The 20827-nt window shown below is 38.3% G+C and overlaps 1 protein-coding gene across 1 annotated transcript; it reads left to right on the forward strand.

The window, feature by feature from the left end:
- Nucleotides 1-254: 254 nt before the first annotated feature.
- Nucleotides 255-20609, forward strand: FEM1C (fem-1 homolog C). Its single transcript, XM_085043142.1, has 2 exons — nucleotides 255-798; nucleotides 14384-20609. The coding sequence occupies exons 1-2, from the start codon at nucleotides 255-257 to the stop codon at nucleotides 15691-15693; spliced, it is 1854 nt and encodes a 617-aa protein (XP_084899268.1). The 3' UTR covers nucleotides 15694-20609.
- Nucleotides 20610-20827: the final 218 nt, after the last annotated feature.

The following is a 20827-nucleotide window of genomic DNA, read 5'->3' on the forward strand; positions in this document are numbered from 1 at the left end:
GTAGCTGCGGGAAAATACAGTGCGGTTACTTGTTTGCGAAGTAGGAGGTGAAAACATCGAGAATTCTCCCTTTTGCAGATTTATGATAAGCGTAGCCTGCGCTTCGTCAGGACCCCGTTTGGAGTCTCCATGTTGTCCTGTGTGGATGAAACTGAGAAGTCGGGGACATTCTGTTAGGGCTAAGCACTTCCAATAAGCCTTTGACTGAAAAAATCAGGTGCGCATCCGTCAGGAAGCAGAGAGGCACAGACTAAATGGATCTAAAGACAGCAGTCTTCAACGCAGCTCGTGATGGCAAGCTGCGGCTCCTTTCCAAGCTACTGGCCAGCAAAACAAGGGAAGAGGTGGCCCAACTGATGTCAGAAAAAACCAATGGTGCCACACCACTTCTGATGGCAGCCCGCTATGGTCACCTCGACATGGTGGAATACCTGTTGGACCATTGCTCGGCATCGATAGAGATTGGTGGCTCGGTGAATTTTGATGGTGAGACCATCGAGGGGGCTCCGCCGTTGTGGGCAGCATCGGCCGCCGGCCACTTGAAGGTTGTGCAGTGTCTGTTGGATCATGGTGCGTCTGTCAACAACACAACCCTGACTAATTCAACGCCGCTTAGAGCTGCCTGTTTTGATGGTCACCTGGAAATAGTCAAATACCTTGTGGAGCACAAAGCAGACCTGGAAGTATCAAACCGTCATGGGCATACGTGTTTGATGATCTCATGTTACAAAGGCCACAAAGAAATTGCTCAGTATTTACTTGAAAAGGGAGCTGATGTTAACAGAAAAAGTGTCAAAGGTAAGTTAGTTTTTTCACTTTCATTGTGGTGAATAGGGGTAAAGTTACTACTTTACTTTTTTAGGAGTCTGACATCCAAAAGATATTTTTCTGCTCTCATAAACTGGAAGAGTAAGAGATGAAGTGTTTATAGCTATGTTTTTACTTGTTAATGTTTTCTTTTGTTTACATGGATTATAAAATTTCATTTTAAATTGATACATTTTAATCTTAAATCCCTAATTCTTAAAAGATTAGTCATATGTAATGTCACATTTATGCATGTCTTAAAAGCTAATGACCTTGTGGAGAACCATTCTGTGTCGTAGGTTGGTCTAGCAACATACTCAAATACATGAGTGTGTATTCTTGGTCTTCATACTATTTCTAAATGAATCATATGTGGTGTACATAAAACTGACCTGTGCCAGTAGGGGTAGCGTAAGAAAATAATGCATAAAGGACAAAAATTACTTTGAGCATTGGAAAGTGAATAACCACTTTGCCCTTCACCCACTCCCTCTAGGTGATTGCGTAATTTTGGACCTTTTTCAGTGTTAATATACAAAAATATATATTAGGATTAAAGAAATGAAGATGCAGGTGATTGTGATATCAGGATCTTCAGTGGTTCACAGATCTCAAAGGACACCTCTTTGCCCCTGTTTACAGTTGCTCTGGGGTTACCTGAGCATTACCGGAGATTTCTGGCTTTTTTTTCCGTGGTCATAATTAGTTAGACATTTAGGTTTTTTTATTACATATAAACTTGTGTTTGGTTGTGATATGAGCCTGAAAAGCACACCAGTTAATGCAAGTTATAGGTAGTTTTTTAGCTCACTGAGCCAGGATTATGTTATAGCAGTTTTTGGGGTTTTTTTTAATATGTCTATATATAAAAAAACTAATCTGCTAACAGTCCTTTTTGTAGCATAGTACTTCTACTGCCTTTTTCAGTCTAATTACATTTGTAGATGTATACTGTACCTTCCAGTTATTTTTGTTAAAATATCCTTTGTGTCTAGTTTATTGTATGATACTGGTAGATACCAAATGTGAGAGTAATCTTTAGAAGAGCTGCTTGGTTAAATGTGCCTTTTTTCAGCAAATCATGGAGATATGTGGGTTTAGCGTAAAGAAAGCTAAACTACAGATTTGTCATGGAGGTGGGTAGAGCAAAATAAGTCTTCCTTTGTAAGGGTTTGAGGTTGCTTATGAATCATCATGGACTTGTGGTAGGATAAAAATGTCATTTTCTAAATAACGTTCTTGGAATAGCAAGCTAAATATAAAGTGTGTAAGAAGCTAAAAACTTGGGGTATAGTTTTAAACCTGTCCCTTTATACAGTAGGTGTGAACCAAGCAGTGCTGTTAAATATTTGATTTAACAGGGAAAAGATGTAACTCTGCAGCTCTTTTTCTCCCTCATTTTGTGTTGGTGGAGTAGGCTTTACTTTACTCGTCCTTTTTATTCACTTTATTAGTGCATTAGCATTATTTGTCTTTGTTTAAATGACTGAGGATTTTCTCAGTGCTGTCAATTATTGTCTTAATTTTTTTCTCTCTGTGCTTCCTTTAGTTTTTGTGTGACTTGCATCTAGGCACACAAGTAAAGGTTCTTAAGGTAGATAAATAATCCTTAATTAAAGAAGTTGGATTGGATATGGTTTAGCTCATTAAAACTCATTTTATACTTTAAACTGTCCTGTGTACAAGTGGACATGTGTATGTAATAGTTATCTCTTGGTAATGAGTGGAAATCCCCTCTGCTAGGATAGGAGCATACTTTTTGGTATCTTAAAGAAGTCTGATCTCTGAAGGTACTGAATAAGCAGTGGTGAGGTAAAGTAAGCAAGAAAGAAAGTACTATGAACCCTGAAAGTGAAAGTCATCTATGGAAAAGCAGAAGAACTGAGGAAAATTGGTAGCTGTAAGTATTTCAACAATGGCCGAGATGTAGCAGGTAACCCTCCTCAAGTTTGTTTTGCAAAAATGCTATTAATTTTAAAATTAATCCAACAGGATTAATTCTACATTGTCACCTCCCCCCATCAAGGAGTCTTGTGTATTGCTTTCAGTTTCTGCTCCTCTCTGCTGTGTGCTAAATAGCTGTCAGTGTGTCCAGTGCTTTTAGCAGGAAGATACAGAGCAACCTGATTGTTCTGCTCCTGAGTAGTGAAGGTTGTTGCTGCTCTTGTATATAAGTTCTTTCTAGTCAGGCCCCTTCCTGGGGCCATGTGTAGAGAAGCCTGTTGTTCTGTGAAAGATGTAAAAAAAAAAAAAGTGTTGCATTTAAAATTGCAATGCTCCTTGTAAGAGCAGAACTGTGTAACTTCAGTAGAATTGCAGTTGTGGGAGATTACTATGGATCCTTTCTCAGATATTATTCTTAGAACCTGTGTGAGAGTGGGGGGCAAAATTACTTGAACTATTTCTTGTGGTTTTCCATTGGATTTTCATATTGCAAAATAGAACTTTGTACACATTTTAAACCTCAGGAAAGTATAGATATGGAAATGTTTCAAAGTGTTGAGAGTTACAGGGAAAAATCTGAATACTTGGATATGAAAAAATAGATACATTCACATGCATCTAAATGTATAAAAGAGTAGGTGAGAATGTGGTGAAATCCTGCTTCTAAAATGCAGGATCCTACAACTGTGTGTTGGACTATGGAAATTCAGAATGCAGAGGTTCTTGCAAAACAGTTACGAAAGTATGGAAGTACAGCCAGAGATTTCAGAGTGTGTTGGGTAAGATGCTACAGTGAGGTGAATGAGATGAAGTGTAGGTCTGGCATTATCACACAATAGATGGTCCTGAAGAAGGAGGTTATAAGATGTTTGGGATAGATAAGTCCTCTATCCTGAAAGAGGGCCAATGGTTCTGAATTTTAAGCACAAGCTTTTGCTTGTATTGTTTCTACTGTTTTACGGATCTTAACTTTCACAGTTTCCCAGAACTTCTATGTAGGACATAGGCCGCAGAAGAATTTTTTTAAAAATAATTTCATTTACATGAACAGTGTAAGCAATGGGGATGAACTGATAGTTGGGGTTAGAAGGGTGGATGGGTTTTATTATTTTATAATTGTGGAAAACAGTAGAGATACCTATAGATTCAAAGCAGCCAAAACAATACTTCACAAAGTGAATTAATTTACCACTGTCTCCCTGATTTATAGCTTTTCTCCATGTACTACTATCATGGCTTAACACCAGCCAGCAGCCAAGCCCTAGGCAGCTCCTCACTCACTCCCCACCAGTGAGACCAGGGAGAGAATGGAAAGGGTAAAAACCAGAAAACTCATGGTTCAGATATGGGCAGTTTCAGAGGGAAGACAAAAGCAATGCACACAAGTAGAGGAAACCAAGGAATTAATTCACCACTTCCCATGGCAGGCAGGTGTTCAGCCATCTTCAGGACAGCAGGGCCCGTCATGTGTAACACTTACTTGGATAGACAAACACCATGAATTCCTAATGCCACCTGCCCCCCTGCTTCCTCCTTCTTCCCCCAGCTTTATGTGCTGACCATGAGGCAATATGGTCTGGAATGTCCCTTTGGTCAGTTGGGGTCACCTGTCCCAGCTGTGTCTCTCCTCCCAACCTCCCATGCACTCCCAGCTTCCTCCCCAGCATGTAAGTACAAACACCAGAAAAGGCCTTGGCTCTGTGTAAGCCCTGCTTAGCAATAACAAAAACATTTCTATATTATCAACCCTTTGTTCAGCACAAATCCAAAACACTGCCCCATACCAGCCACTGTGAAGAAAAGAAGCTCTACCCCAGCTGAAACCAGCAGAACTACTCCTCATTTAAGAAGCTGCAAATTAAAAATACGAAAGCTTAATGCGTTTCACTTGCAGTTAATGATCTTTCAGATGGCAAGGTTTTATGCTGTTCTTAAAAGTAGGAATAGTGGGGATAATGTTAGACTAGCAGAAATACAGAAGGTATACAGAATTTCAGAAGGTAGAGTCCTAGAAGTAAACCTCAAGTGAAGCATACCTTTACCTCTGTGCCAGATGAGGAGCACGTTCTGTGTTGGCTGCATGCAGTTTTCTGTTCTGCTGCATTGTGAAGCTTGCCAGCGACCTGTTGTTCGAGTGGTGCTCCCTTCCTATTACCTTCAGAACAGACCACTGGATTCTTAAATACAGTGTTTCTCTGATGTGTTTCTGTGCACAGTCTTCATTTGGTGATGTGTAGGCAGGGAAATGCTTACTCTCTTAATACAAGTGACAGTCATCTTAGGGATTTCAGATTACAGATTTGGGCTCTTTGGGGCTGTGTTTCTTGGATTTTATATTTAAAATACAATATTTAATGTAAGTTCCTTACTAAACTATTTTTCATGCAGACTCTTTGTAAAGAAATCTTATACTTTTGCTTTAATTCCAGACAGGACAATTAAGATCTTGCATTTTGAAAATTTGCAGTGCCCATTTTAATAGTTTGTGTTTTACTTTTATTGTCCTCTGCCAGATTTGCAGAAAGGAAGGGAAAAAATATCCATTATTGCAGCAATAATGAGTTAAGTTGTAGATAAGGTATACATGTGCTGGTAGCTGGGATGGGCTGAATGCAAGGGAATAAGTGACATTTCTTCTAAATGGTCACTTGAAAAGCAGGTGTTTTTCCTGATCATAACTGGTAATCCTTCCGTTTGCTCAGTGGCTTGGTATGTGGTCGCTCTCTTCAAGGCGTTTTTGTGGTTTTGTTAGTGGTTTTCACCAACTCTACCTCCCTTCTGTAGTTAACAGACTCATCAGATGTCTTAAAGACTAGTTTTGCTCCTCTAGAGTATTAGAAAATCTTGTAAGGAATGCTAGACTAGTCATTCTCTTAGGTGTCTAGAGATATGCATGGGAGTGTTTGATTGCATTTTAGAAAAAGAATACTGTGATTCCTAAATTCCACTGGCACAGTATTCAATAGTTTTGTAAAATAATAGAGAAAACAAGGTTTGTTGACTTTGCTTCCTCATTTTGGGAAGTACAGAAGCATACAAGCATCTGTCTCTGTGGGTACTGCATGAAGGGCTAGTGTTATTTCAGTGCTGGAAGATGTAACCCTCAAACCTGCTGGTAAGGGAAAAAATCTAGTATAGATGGGACAGACTCAGAAGCAGGGGTATTACAAAGACTCATATTCTTTCCTATATGATGTGTGGTTTAGTATGTCTTAAAAGTAATTAATTTTCTCTTGCAGTAAACATTAAGGATCTTGACAGGTTTGTTCTCTTCTGAGGATGTTTGTCTTGTCTGCTTGATTCACAGAATCATTTAAGGGGCAGGAAGGGGGGCATAAAAAACCCAAAACAAAGGTCTTTGGGTTTTATTTCTGCTTGTTTGTTTTGTTTGTTGCTGCTTTTTTAATTTTTTTTTAGATTCTCCTTGTGAATAAATATTTGCTCTAAAAGTGTGCTGTGTCTTTCTGGGAGAGGGTTGCTTTTTTTCCCTGTTTGGTAGGTATTACGTGGTACAGGGTGCTGAAACTTGTATTGTGTACGTGACCATGTGTGGAAACTGAACTTCAGTAGGAATGTCTGTAAGTTAAGGAAGATGAAGATACAGTTTAAGTTTAATTCTAACTAAAAAGTTTTTGTTGAAATTAAATTATTAACAACATGGTGTTACTCATTTAATAATTGGTGATGTTAATAATACAAGTTCTAATGGATTACTTTAGTGAGCAAGAGAGCAATTATTCCCTTACAGCATATCAAAATTAGATTAAGATAAGTTGTTGAGATGAGCAGTTCTTTGCATTTTTTAGTTAATTTCTTGAAGGAAAGACATTTAGTTTTTATTTGCTATGCATGCATAAGCATAAAGATGTATAACAGTTTCCTTGTGCACTGTCCATGTTTGCATCTATCTAGCAGTACTTTTTTTAAAAAACATCAGTAAAAACTCTTGGAAGACTGAATTACTTCAAGTGCCCTGAACAGAAAAAAACCAAGAATGTGACATTAAAAATTTCACTTTATAAAAGTGATTCATCTGTAAGGCTGCAAAAATACATACAAGTGGTTAATTTTACGCATTGGTCAGTCATTTAAATTAAATACTTTTGTTTCTTTTATGTTTAATGATCTTGGATATAAAATCAGATTGGTGTTAAGTTTTAATGTACGCTTTACAACCTGGAAATTTGATAAAGCATTTTGGAAGTATTAAGAAGTGGATGCACTCAATTGGTTGCGGATCAAGTCAAATCACTTTCTGCGTCATGGCTTCATTTTCTTTCATTCCCTTGTCACAAGCTATCAGTCTATTTTGGGAATAACTTGCTTCTGACATAGAAAGGCCTGTCCTCCTTATGAATTTGAATGCCCACCCCCACTCCAGTAAGCTTTTGGAAACACCGGGTGGTTAGAAAATTAGTTCTGTGATACGTGAAGTGTTTCTATGATGTTCATAGCTACTTTTAAAGAAATGCTGTTAAGCATTCCTTTAAAAGAGTAAAATGTGAAGATTCAGTGCCAACTAGGCATACCTTTTTTCTGACTTTGTACCTGCAAGATTTGGAAGGACTGCAGTTGGGGTTATTTTGTTTATTTTTCTATTTTAATTAGAGGAAGTTATAATGTAATGTAAGTAGTTAAGTTTTATAGAGGTAGAAGCAGTCTGTAAGCAGTATTAGCAATACAATATAGTGACACTGAATATTTAATAGAGAAGTATTGGGACCACCAGAACATCTGCAGTGCAGCTTTTTGTCTGTGCAAGGAGGCTTTCATGTTATGCTCTCTTTTGTTAACTATCTTTGATACATGATTAAATTCCTGCAGGTCATTTTGCAATTAAAAATGGATTAAAAAAATTAAATGAAGCCTACTTTGAAATAGTCATTCTCACCTTTAAAAAAATACTTTAATTTTATCAATACCATCCTATGTGTCTCTTGAAAAATTACTTGTCAAAGACAATAACTTCCAAATTACTTTTGCTTATTTTTGCCCTTTTTCCGTCTTAATACAGCAATAGATATAATGCTGATTTTTAGTTTGGTACTGAATAGATAATATTACAGAACTTGAATTGACTACTGAATTGTGTTGAGCCACTATCACTATAGACAATGTAGTGACTATAAACTATGTAGTGTTTGGAAATGGATGGGTTAATTCACAGAATAATTGTTGATTTGCTGCAGTGATTTAAACAGTTCGAGTCCTGGTCAATATGTAGCCAATATGTAGCCTTGATTAACACATTGAGGCCACTCCCATGTTTTCTTTCAAATTCTTCTTCAAATTTAACACTTGATACTTGCTAGGTGTAGATGGCTGGCAGTGTTTTTTCTTAACGCTGAGGTTTATATGTGGGAGTTTTTTTAAGCTGACAGTTCGACTATCTGTGTACCCCTAGGCACTTGTCTATGGAGAATTGTGTTTCTTACCATGTATTCTTCCCACTGCTCTACATGTACCATCCAGTCAAACTTCTATGAGGTGCATCCACTAAAAAATAGTGGTGATGGCCTTGCGTTATTGGTTTGTACCTGGTGTAATATAAACTGTGGTTATTTTAACTCCAAGGGCTACTGCAGTATAAATAAGTAAAAAATGACACTACTTTTCATAAGTTGTCAGTAGCAGCTGTTTCAGCTGAAATCAGTAATTGTAATGTCAATAACAAGACTAAATTGTTTTAAATTTAGAGCATCCAGTTGGGAAGAGTAGTGACATTCCTTGGAGTCTTAAGCATATTTCCACATGCTCTACATAGCTGCATTGTAAATTAATGGCATGCAGACGGCTGGATTGAGGTTATCCAGACAGTGGCCAGGCTTATTTTGTGTGGATTTTTTTCAGTCATAGTGTGTATGCCTGGAAATTGATAAAAGAGTGTCAAAAGCAGCATTATATGGTGATAAATCTGCAGTATGTAATGTGAATAGCTGGCACTTGATCAGAGCTAGCAAACTGTAAATTAATAGTTGTGAAGCAGCAATAAGAACATCGGTGTTACTAGTACCTTTTGTGTTATTTGTCTTTAATACACTTTTATGTTACAATTTTTTAAAATATCTTAACAATATTGACTTGAAGGTAGAAACGGCTGCCAGTGGCAGTGTTTCACAGCTCTGCTGTGAAGAATGGTATATGGAATTGAATACACATGGAAACAGCTGTGTTAACTGCAGGCTCAGCCAACAGCCATGTGCATCAGGTTTTGCTTTCGTCAATAAGTGCGGAATTGAAGATGGTCTGACCAGCCATTCTTTAGTTCTGCATTGACTGCTGTAGTTTCATTTTAACTAGACTTTGTGCAGCAATAGCAAGAAGAATTAAAATGTATGTGCATTGGTAAGTTTGTATATTGGTCTGCATTTGACATCTTCCTCTCTAAGAAATGTTCAGGTCTTGCCTTTTCTACATATTGAGGTATTGACAATTTTCTGGTCTGTGATATCAGACAACAGCAGTGGGAATTATAGTTGATAAGCTATGCATGTCAAATTCAGCAACTTTCAATCCACCTAAATTTGGTTAAATCTCTGCTTCTTCAATTGAAAATTTTGTTGGTCTTGGTAGAGATTCTAGTGTGGCCAGACCTATAATTGACTTGAGAATATTAATGTTAAAAATTGTCTGTGGTGTTAGAAAGGTTGAAAATCACTTCCCTTTGTATGAACTAGATTTAGCTTTATGAATCTTGATCTAACCAGTAATTTCAGGTACCACTTCATGTGGGGATGACTTCCACAGCTTACATATTAGTAAATGATTGTAAAATCACTGGCCACTGTTTAGAAATGTGTGAGGAAAAGAATATTTTGGAAGTTAAGTTCACTGTCAATAAAGGAAGCAATCTAATATTTTCTATGGGTATTTCCTATAAATTTTTGAATTTTGCACTTAAAATAAGGTTCAGGGGACAAAAAATGTTCATAACTGTGCTATAATTGCAAAAACCTGAGTCATAAGCTTTTAAAAATAACTTTTTACTCATCTTTTATATGAAATTGATTAATGTGTCAGCTAAGTTTTGGCAAATGCTGGGTCTGGGTTGAGACTCAGTTTGTTCTGGATAATTCAGTTTGTTCTTACTCTATTATTGATATTTTTCTAGTTGCTGGAGTTGAGAGCAACAAAGAAGCTTTAAAGTGTTCTGTGAGTTCTTTTTCAGGTGGTTCACAAAGCAGTTTGAGGAAGAAGCAGGAGATCAATTCGCGTGTGAAGTTTGAGAACTGAAAGATAGTAGAGAGGGAGCAAGGAGTGGATGCTTGGGATACTAGTGAGGAAGGCAAAATGCTGAGTGCCCATTAGAAAATATTCATCTAAGCAGTCTTTGAGTCCTTCTTCTGCATACCAAAACTTGCAAAGTGTTAGGTGGACATTTGCTGTATCAGTGGCTTGACAACAGAAGATAAAAGCAAGCATGTGATAATCTGCTAATATAAAACACAGAATAGAGGTCTGCATTATGGACCTAAGGTGTCAGGATCTGCTGGTGAAAGAGGATATTGGATTTAGAGGAGAGTAATTATGGTTTGACCAGATACTTCTGAATTTTGCTTTCCTGGTTTTTTTCTTCAAGTTTTATTTACCCTTACTGTGCCTTGTTAGAAAGGAGATAAGTGTGCTATGAAGTCATGTATGTAAAAGCTACAAGGTGTCAAAATTATCTGTATGGACCTACATTAAGTTCTTATTGAGTTGGAAATGGGACAAACTTACTATTTCTGAAGTGTATTTAATAAATGTGAAATATTTTTTCTTATAATTTTTTTATAAACATAAATATGTGTGATTTCACATGTTTTTCTTTGGAATTTGCCATATTTAAATCAGTGTAAATGATACAGTTTTGGCAGAAAGAATCTATTCGTGGAAACACTTCACCTTTACTTTAGTTTTAAGTTATTTCTATATAGAGTTAGGATTTTAAGGCAGATTCTAGACACACTTTCGACTAGAGTTTCATTAATTAAATAGTTTAGTATAAAGATGAAGTGTGCATTTTTGAGATGAGAGTCTGGGAAAAATGAAAGTGTGTGAAGATAAATAGGAGCTGTTTAGATATGTGGGTTATACAAACACACTCTTAGGCCTCATATGACCTGAAGATTTCTAGTTCTTTCTTTCCTAACCCACAGTAGTTTATTTAGAAACTAGAAATACAACAACGAGGCGCACTGTGTATCTCTGTCTTGCTGGAATTTAAAACAAAAGCTTACCAAAAATAGAAATAAGGAAGTTTCCTGAAACTTCTCTGTCTTAGCTTTTAAAAGCCAATATTATTACTAGGAATGGGCAGAGAACCATTAGAAAAGGAGGTGCCTTTTGTGAATGTGGAAACTTGCTAGCTGTGCAACAGAAACTAATGAGCAGTTAACTGAATTTGCAGGGCTAAAAATACAGGAAATCTTAATCAGGTTGGGGGGTCGATGTTAGCATGAACTTTCTGTTAATTAATTTTGTGTGAAGCTGAGAAGTTTATATGCCTGAGTCTGTAATATGTATAATATAAAGAAAAAGGTAGATGTAAATTATGCGGTTGTAAAAGCAGTCAATCACGTAAGAGACTTTGTCATGTTGGGAAGGGACCTGGAGAGTTTGTCTCCATGTTTTCCTTCTCCTCCAGTGAAGTGCATATATCTGAAGTTAAGTAAAACCTTCATCCACTTGCAGCCTAATTGTCAGATATTTAGCTGTGATGTCCAATACTTGCTTTGTAATTTTCTGTGAATGTTTTCAAACAGATGGCACTAGTGCTTACTAGAAATTTCCACACACAATGCTGGAACTGTAGTGTCGTTAAAGACTGTGCAAGGTCATGCTAATGAAAAAGTCTCCGTGTAAATCCTAAATTGCCTATAACGTAGACGTCTGCATGTTGGTCTGTTGAGAGCATTTTTTTTCTTCTTGTCTTTGGGAGCCCTAACAAGAAGAGCAGAGGGGTTAAGGTGGGAGTTCAGCATAAAGGCCTAAGAAAGCATTAAGAATAGTTTGTCTGAGTGTATACAGTCCCTTGACCAAATATGCTGCTCCTTTACAATATACCTCAAAGGCAGTCTCAAAAGTCCCAGCTGCAATGAAGGGGCTGTTGTGATGGGTTATGTTTTCCATTGAGTAAAACAATTGCTACAAAGCATGACAATGAAAACAGATGGCGGGTGAAGAGAGGAGGAAGTATAGGGTAGGTGAAAACAAAGCCAATATTGGGTTAACCCAGCTTTAATATTCATACAGATCCCACTATTTTTTAATAATTGCTGGAGATTGAGAGGAAGGGAAATATAACAGGGGAAGAGGGAAAAGTGAAGCAACATGGAGTTAGCCAGTGTAATTTTCTGTTTCATACTTGAAAGCAGATACAAAATATCTTATAGAATAGATTATTCCAGTTGGAAGGGACTGAAATATGGACGGTGATCATCTAGTCCAACTGCCTGACCAATTTTTAGCTAACTAGAAGCTGAATCAAATTACTAAGAACCTTGACAAAAGGCATCTGAAACACTGACAGGCTTGGGAAATCCCAAGCTTCCACCTCTGGATGAAGCCTGTTCAGTGTTTGACTACCTGTCAGCAAAGAAAGATTTCCTCATGTCAAGTCTGAATGTCCCCTAGCAGAGTGTTGAGCCATTCCCATGTGCCCTGTCATGGATACCAGGGCACTTCCCTCTCAACTTCTCCCCAGGAAGTTGTAGAGAGCAAGATCACCCCTCAGCACGCATTTCTCCAAACTTTACAAATCCGAAGTCCTTAGCAGCTCCTCACAGGTCATTCCTTCTAGCCCTGTCACTAGCTTGGTTGCCCTCTTCTGGGTGCATCCAAAGACCTTCACACCTTTCTTAAATTGTGAGGCCCAGAACTGCTCACAGTGCTCCTGGGGCCATGGTGCCAGTGCTGAGAACAGCAGGAGAGTCCGTGGGCCAGCTGGCTGTGCTGTGTTTGATGCACCTCTGAATGGAGTTTGACCTGGCACACTGGTGACTCACACTGAGCCTGCTGCCAACCAGCACCCCCAGTGCATTTCTGCAGGGCTGCTCTCCAGCCACTCCTCTCCCAATTTATATTTGTGCCAGGTGTTACTCAATGCCAGGGACAGTGTCCAGTGTCTGTTCTTGTTAAATTTCATGCTCCTGATGACTGCTCAGTGCACCAGTCTATCCAAATCTTTTTGGAAAGCCTCTTGTTCCATGAGAGAGTCAACTCCACCTTCCAGTTTGGAATCATCAGCAAGCTTTCTAATGGTGCATTCAACTCCTTCATCCAGGTCATTGACAAATATATTGAACATCACTAGCCCTAGAAGTGAGCCCCGAGGAACACCTCCGGTGACTTGTCTGCAGCCACCTGTAGCCCCATTCACTGGAATTCTGTGAGCTCTTCAGACAGTTCTATACCTAGTGTACTAAGACCCTACTCATCCCACAGGTAGATAACTTGTCCAGAAGGATGTTGTGAGGGACAGTATAAAAAGCCTCACTAAAAGGTAAAAATCCGACATCCACTGTCTTCCCTAACTTTGCTGGATGGGTGACCTTACCCTAGAAGGATATCAAATTAGTTAAAACAGGACTTTCATTTGTGAACTGTTAATGGTGCCTGATTATTACATTGTCCTTTAAATGCCTTACAGTAGCATTCAGTATGATCTTCTCCATGATTTTTCTGAGTGTTGAGGTGAGACTAACAGGTCTGTAGGTTCCTGGGTCATCCCTCTTGCCCTTCTTTTAAATGAAATAATGTTGGATAGCTTCCAGTCAGTGGGGACCTCCACAGTTTCCCAAGACCTTTGGTAGGTGATGGAGAGGAGTACTGCCATAACATCCATCAACTTCTTCAGTACTCTGGGGTGAATCCCATCAAGTCCTGCGGACTTGTGGATATTCAGCTGCTACAGCTAGTCCCTGACAGGTGTCTAAACAAATGGGAAGTCACTATTCCTGAAGTCATACTCTAAATCTGGGGACTGGGCAGATAACAGTTTATCTGTGTTATTAAAGACTGAGGCAAAAGAAAGCATTGAGTGTCTCCACACTTCTTTACCCTCAATTCTCAAATGACCATCTTCAGCAAGTATCAGTCTGGTATATTCTTTAGACCTCCTCTTGCTACTAATGTACTTTAAAAAAGCCCTTCTTGTTGTCTGACACAGTACTGGCCAGTTTCAACTCTAATTGAGCTTTGGCCTTAGCATCTTGTCCCTTCATATATGAACCACAGCTCTGTCAAATTCCTGCAAAGCCTGACCTTGTCTCCCGGGAGCATACTATTTCTGTTTCCTCTGGAGCTCCATGAGGAGTTCTGTGTCCAACCAAACTGGTCTCCTGTCCCATTTGCTTGACTTTTGATATAATGGAGTTGGCTGCTCCTGTGCTTTTATGTAGTGAGGAATTCCATTTTAATTCTGGTGGTTTTTTTGTTTTAACTGTTTAATTTTTTCTAGCAATAATATCAAACATTTTGATTTTTATGACTGCCTGGCAGCCTTGCTTTCATAGTACATAAATAAGGAGGAAAAAATCTATTTTTAAATTATTAATATTTGATTTTTTAAAACTTTTTTTAAACTATTAGTATGGTGAGATTTGGACTATAATTTTTTATGATTTGTGTAATTGTGTTTCTTCTATTGCAGGAAATACAGCATTACATGACTGTGCAGAATCTGGAAGTTTGGAGATCATGAAGATGCTTCTCAAGTATTGTGCTAAAATGGAAAAGGATGGTTATGGAATGACTCCCCTTCTGTCAGCCAGTGTGACAGGCCACACAAATATTGTGGACTTTCTGACCCAGCATGTACAGACTAGTAAGGCTGAGCGCATAAATGCCCTGGAACTTCTAGGAGCAACATTTGTGGACAAAAAGAGAGATCTGCTTGGTGCTTTGAAGTACTGGAAGAGAGCTATGGAAATGAGATACAGTGACAGGACTAATATCCTCAGCAAACCTGTGCCACAAACACTGATTATGGCGTATGATTATGCTAAAGAGGTAAACAGCTCAGAAGAGCTAGAAAATCTTATTGCAGACCCAGATGAAATGAGAATGCAAGCATTATTAATTAGAGAACGTATTCTTGGCCCTTCTCACCCAGACACATCCTACTACATCAGATACAGAGGTGCTGTGTATGCAGACTCTGGAAACTTCAAGCGTTGCATCAACTTGTGGAAATATGCTTTGGACATGCAGCAGAGCAATCTTGATCCTCTGAGCCCTATGACAGCCAGCAGTTTGCTATCATTTGCTGAACTTTTCTCCTTCATGCTTCAGGATAGGGCAAAAGGCCTGCTGGGCACTACTGTCACATTTGATGATCTAATGGGTATACTGTGCAAAAGCGTTCTTGAAATAGAAAGGGCCATGAAACAAACCCAGTGTCTTCCTGATCCAATACAGCTGAACAAAGCCCTTTCCATCATTTTGCATTTAATTTGCTTGTTGGAGAAAGTACCTTGCAGCACAGAACAGGAACATTTTAAGAAACAAACTATTTACAAGTTTCTTAAGCTTCAGCCTAGAGGAAAGAATAACTTCAGTCCCCTTCACCTTGCTGTTGACAATAATACTACGTGTGTCGGTCGCTACCCAGTTTGTAAATTCCCCTCTCTACAAGTTACTGCTATCCTGGTGGAATGTGGTGCTGATGTAAATGTCAGAGACTCCGATAACAACAGTCCATTACACATTGCTGCACTGAACAACCATCCAGACATCATGAATCTTCTTATCAAGTCAGGTTCACATTTTGATGCCACAAACTCACATAAACAAACTGCTAGTGATTTGCTGGATGAGAAGGAAATAGCAAAAAATTTAATCCAGCCCATAAATCATACTACTTTGCAGTGTCTTGCTGCTCGTGTAATAGTGAATCATAACATATCCTATGCAGGGCATATCCCTGAAAAACTAGAGAACTTCGTTTTGCTCCATAGATGATTGTGTGGTGTTCTGAGTACTGTTTTTGAAGCACGACATGGTGATATTTTCCTTGAGCACTGTTGTGATACACCAGCGTTCCCTTAGCTTGCTCCATTTTGCTCTCATAGGCTCGTGTTGTTAGCATCAGATCTGCAGAGTTGGTTACCTAGTATTTAATATGAATATGCCATATAATATATTTTGTGGATTATTTAGAAATGTAACGCCGTATTTAGACTTTTTTAATTGTCTGCCAAAGGCTTGTCTCTTCTGGTCTTATTTGCCTGTCAGGTGTTTGGGACTGAGTTGAGCATTTTCCACTGATGTCTTTTTACTATAACTGTTATGTGGATTTTATACGGTTGGAAGGTCATCTTTTTTTGATTTTGCTTGAGCATTTCTACTCTTACTCTCTTCTTTTTCTATGGACTCATTGCTAAACTGTGCAAGTTGTATGGACTTGTTAACATTTGCAACTACCATAAGTGCTTTTATCTTCTCTATGCACTGGCTTAAACATGACTGTTGTGTGTGAGCATATTTCTATGCAGCACTTGGCCAATTTCAACTTAAATGCCAATCTTGTTTCGCAGTTTGTTTGGAGCTCTCTTGAGAATGCTGTCTTCATAGCATGATGAATTTCGGAGTTATTTATCAGCTCTCCAAACTTGGGTTTGACTTTTTTGACTGCTGTAACTGAGGTTGCTTTTACTTTGATCCTCTGGAAATTTGTCCTAAATTTGGGAAAAGAAAATCTTGCTTTTTTCTGATTGTAGTCCACTTGAACTTTAAATCTGAAAATTGTTCTATTGCATCGTGCAGCTGGGGGAAGAGTCCTCATTATGTACAACTGACGCCTTCCCTTTTGCACTAACGTCTTGCTTGTGCTGGTTATGTGACTAGATGTGAAGTTTGCTCAAAGTTTAACCTCAAACCTTAATGATACACTTTTAATGAGAAATAGGTCGAATATATGCTCTGCTTTAAAATCTGCAAATCAACTTTAGCTACAAAAGAAACCTAAAGCATGTTGATGGCATGATGTTTATCAGTCCAGATCTAGACATCATCTAGTATAGTAAGTGGCTGTCTGCCAAGGTATTGAAAGTTCTATAGCAGTGTCCTTTTCATTTTAAGTATCTTTATAAATACTTGCATGGATTTTTCATCTCTGCTATGTCAGTTGTACTCAACAACAAAAGCAGAAGTTCTGTTGTGTATATAGCTCCTAATTAAAGTACCTATTTTTATAATATTTGCACAACAGCTTAGCTTTTACAACAGAAAGGGCTCTTTTGACTTGATAAGAAGTCTATAAATGAAGATCATAAATGTGAGTGCGATTCAGGTAATTAATATAATTCAGCACTTTACTGTTGATTAATAGTAGGATTTATTATGGCACATTAGCCCTACAAATGTCTTAAAGTGAAATTAATTTCTGTTGGGTAGGATACAGTTCACTTGTAAATTTAGTGGTCTAGCATAATGGGTATTTTTGACTTAGTGTTTCATCTCGATGGTTGGTGGGCAGTAAGTGTACCTATGGGGCTCTTGCTCCAGAAATTCAACAACTTGTTCTATGCCTTTGTCAGAAATAAGAGATATTTAGAATCCAAATTAACTAGGTTAGGAAGGTCTTTTTGTTACTTTAATGTTTAAGTTGATGTTGGAACATTTTTGTCAATTGCGATTGAAATTGAAGACGAACATGTCTTGGAAGCACATAAGAATAGCCCTTCCTTGTTTTTGGTCTATTTTGGCATTCGTGCCAGTGTACAGCATGGTGCCTACTAGCTTAGCCATTCTAGCAAAAATTATGGGGATGTTTTTAAGCAAAGATATGTTAAAAGCAGTGCTGTTTGTGTATTGTCACTACCAGACTTGCTATTTTGAAGCAATTTTCACCTGTTTGTCCCTTGCTATGTCTATGTTGTATAAAACTATGAGAATCATAGAATCATTTAGGTTGGAAAAGATCCTTAAGATCATTGAATCCAACCCTTAACGCAGCACTGCCAAGTCCAGCTCTAAACCATGTCCTTAAGTGCCACATCTACACATCTTCCAAATACCTCCAATGATGGTGATTCAACTGCTTCCCTAGGCAGCCTGTTGTAATGTTTAACCACCCTTTTCCATGAAGAAGTTTTTCCTAATATCCAATCTGTGTGTCCCCTGGCTCAACTTGAGGCCATTTCTCTTTGTTGTATCACTTGTTACGCAGGAGAAGAGGCCAGCCCCTACCTTGCCACAACCTCCTTTCAAGTAGTTGTAGAGAGTGATAAGTTCTCTGCTAAACCTCCTTCCTCCAGGCTGAACAACTCCAGCTCCCTCAGCTATTCCTCAGCAGACTTGTGCTCCAAACCCTTGCCCAGCTCCATTGCCCTTCTCTGGACTCACTCCAGCACCTCAGTGTCTTTCTTTTGAGGGGCCCAAAACTGAACACAGGGCTTGAGGCACAGCCTCACTGGTGCTCAGTACAGGGGGATAGTAACTGCCCTGGTCCTGCTGGCCACACTAGTGCTGATACAGGCCAGGATGCAGCTTTCTCTTGCATCACATAAGACTAAACTCTAGTCAATTGACTGGATTGCTGTGATTTATAATGCTTAAGATGCATGCCACTCAGCTTGGCATTTGTGAGAACATGTAGTTTGGTTTTTGAATTTATGTACTTTAATGCTTTTCTGCTACTCTGTAAGTACAGATAATCGGCAATATACTATGCTAGAAATGCATTATACATCAAGTCATAAAAGTAATTCTTTTTGTATTGGTCACAGAGAAAGGGGTTTTTAGAGTTTTTTGCTTTGGAATCCGTTCTGCTCTTCTGTGGTTTCAGTTTAAATTTCTGTCTTTATAACTGGCAAATACCCTGTTTAAAATTAGTTGGACATTATTAGTTGTTTGTTCAGCCTGGAGAAGAGAAGGCTCCAGGGAGACATTATAGGGCCTTCCAGTACGTAAAGGGGGCTGCAAAAGAGCTGGAAGGGACTTTTTACAAGGTCATGGGGTGAAAGGACAAGGGGGAATGGCTTTAAACTGAAACGTGATAGTTTTATCTTAGATACAAGGAAGAAATTCTTGTACCTAAGGTGGTGAGGCACTGGCACAGGTTGTCCAGAGGAGTTGTGGATGCACTGTCCCTGGAAGTGTTCAAGGCCAGGTTGAATGGGGCTCTGAGGAGCCTAGTCCAGTGGAAGGTGTCCCTGCCCATGGCAGAGGGGTTGGAACTAGAAGATCTTTAAGGTCCCTTACAACCCAAATCACTCTGTGATTTATGGTCATTAGTCCAGAAATATAATGTAAAAAATGTTAATTGTTAATAATTTTTTAAATGGAAAGCATTCCCAAAAGTGAAAGCATATCGCTATTAGGTCTATGTAAATGTAGTGAATATTGCTACAAGAAAGGCTTACTGTGTTAGCTGCTCTTTAGAAACAAACCAGTCTATTAGTACATGCTGATTTATTGCACATATTTCTGTCTTGATATCTAGTGATGTGTATCAGTCCAAAAGACTTATCACCTCTATACTGAATTTAATTTTTCATGGTGATGAGGCTCTCTGCTGAAGAGAATACTTATCTTGCCAGATAACTTGGACTTAGGTGTCCTGGCAGATGAGTTCATGCATTTATGGCCACTTTGCATTGAGACCTGTGTATTTACACTACTCTATTTTATTTACCGTAATTTTAATTTTGTGATATTTTTGACTCATTCTTCTATGGTTTTTCTCTTTTCTTCCTATTTGGCCTTTTTTTCTGATGAAACATACTGCTTCTGAGCTAATGACACAGAATGCTGAGAACACTGCAGAAATAATTGTATGCCCTGCAGGGGTGAAGCAGGTTTTTAATTGATTAAACAACTTACAGGTATGGCTCCCTAGAGACCAAACAACTGATACCTCCTTCCTTATTGAGACTTCTAAGTTACATTTTTTGGGGATACGGATAAATGCGTAAAGCAACTTTTCTTCTAATCATTGTAGATTTCAACTGAAGTACTTCAACAAGGAAGATGAAAGATAATTCTCCTTAAAAAAAAATCTAAAATTATATTCCTATTTTTGTATCACATAGGCTGGAAACAAGATTCCAGCTGTCTGCAGTGTTTCTGTTCTGTTTGTTAAGTGCAGTGTAAAGACACTTTCTGAAATGCAAGGCAACAGTGTGGTTAGTTTTCCATATATACTTCACAACAGTCCCTGGAGAGGAAGTAGTTTCATGTATATCCTAAGTCCACAAAAAGCTGTCTTTTAACAACTGTTTTGCAACTGGTTAAAATTAACCTCCTTCTATTTGTACAAACGCTACTTTAAAGAAAGGAAAATAGTGCTATGGGAAAATCCTTAAAGGAGGACTTGTAAGCAGAAAAAAACCTTTTGAGGAAAAGTGTGCCTCTCCTCAGTTTGGTATCAGCTGCAAGGTGACAGTGGCAGGATATGGCTGCTCTTGAAATAGCTTCCTCGTACTTTGAAATATAGAGTGGAATGACTGTTATACTCTAAAACATTGAGGGCATGAAAAAGTAGACTAAACACTAATTTTACCTTCTGTGACTACAATGAATCCAACTGGTATTTAATGCTTCAAAGTAATTTTGGTAAAGGTGATGAGAGACATACTAGACTGCTCATATCTCTTGGCTTTGAGTGTAAAAGTAACTGTTGAGCCCTCAGTGAGGGCTGAGCAAAAAGCTGTTGTTGGTTTGGTTTTAACTAATGTTGTATTTGTGTTCCATTCTATTGCAAAAACTTCCTATGCAGGGCTAGCTCCGTGTATGGAAATATTGCAGTTTCTTTTTTACGTGAAGTAATTTAGCTTTAACAGTAATGTAAAAAAGGAATAACAAGCATATTTCTCTGCTCTTACTCTCTTTAGGCTCCAAATGCAGATTACATTAAAAATATGTTTTGGAGAACACTTGTCTGAGTGTATATATCTCTTTTCTCTAGGGTACTGCAGTACTGGTTGGTAAACTACTTTTCCTGTTAAGTAGCTAAATGTGAATACTGCAGCTTCGCGCCTCATATCACTAAGAATTGTACCTTAAGGAAAAGGTCATGTTCCATGCTCTTTCTTTCTGTGAAGCAGTGGTCTGGTGAAGCCTTTAAATTTTGGTGGTGGGTAATAGTAAAGAA

This window comes from Lichenostomus cassidix, chromosome Z (assembly GCF_008360975.1).
Source record: "Lichenostomus cassidix isolate B80296 chromosome Z, HeHo_3.0, whole genome shotgun sequence".
NCBI classification, from domain to species: Eukaryota; Metazoa; Chordata; class Aves; order Passeriformes; family Meliphagidae; genus Lichenostomus; species Lichenostomus cassidix.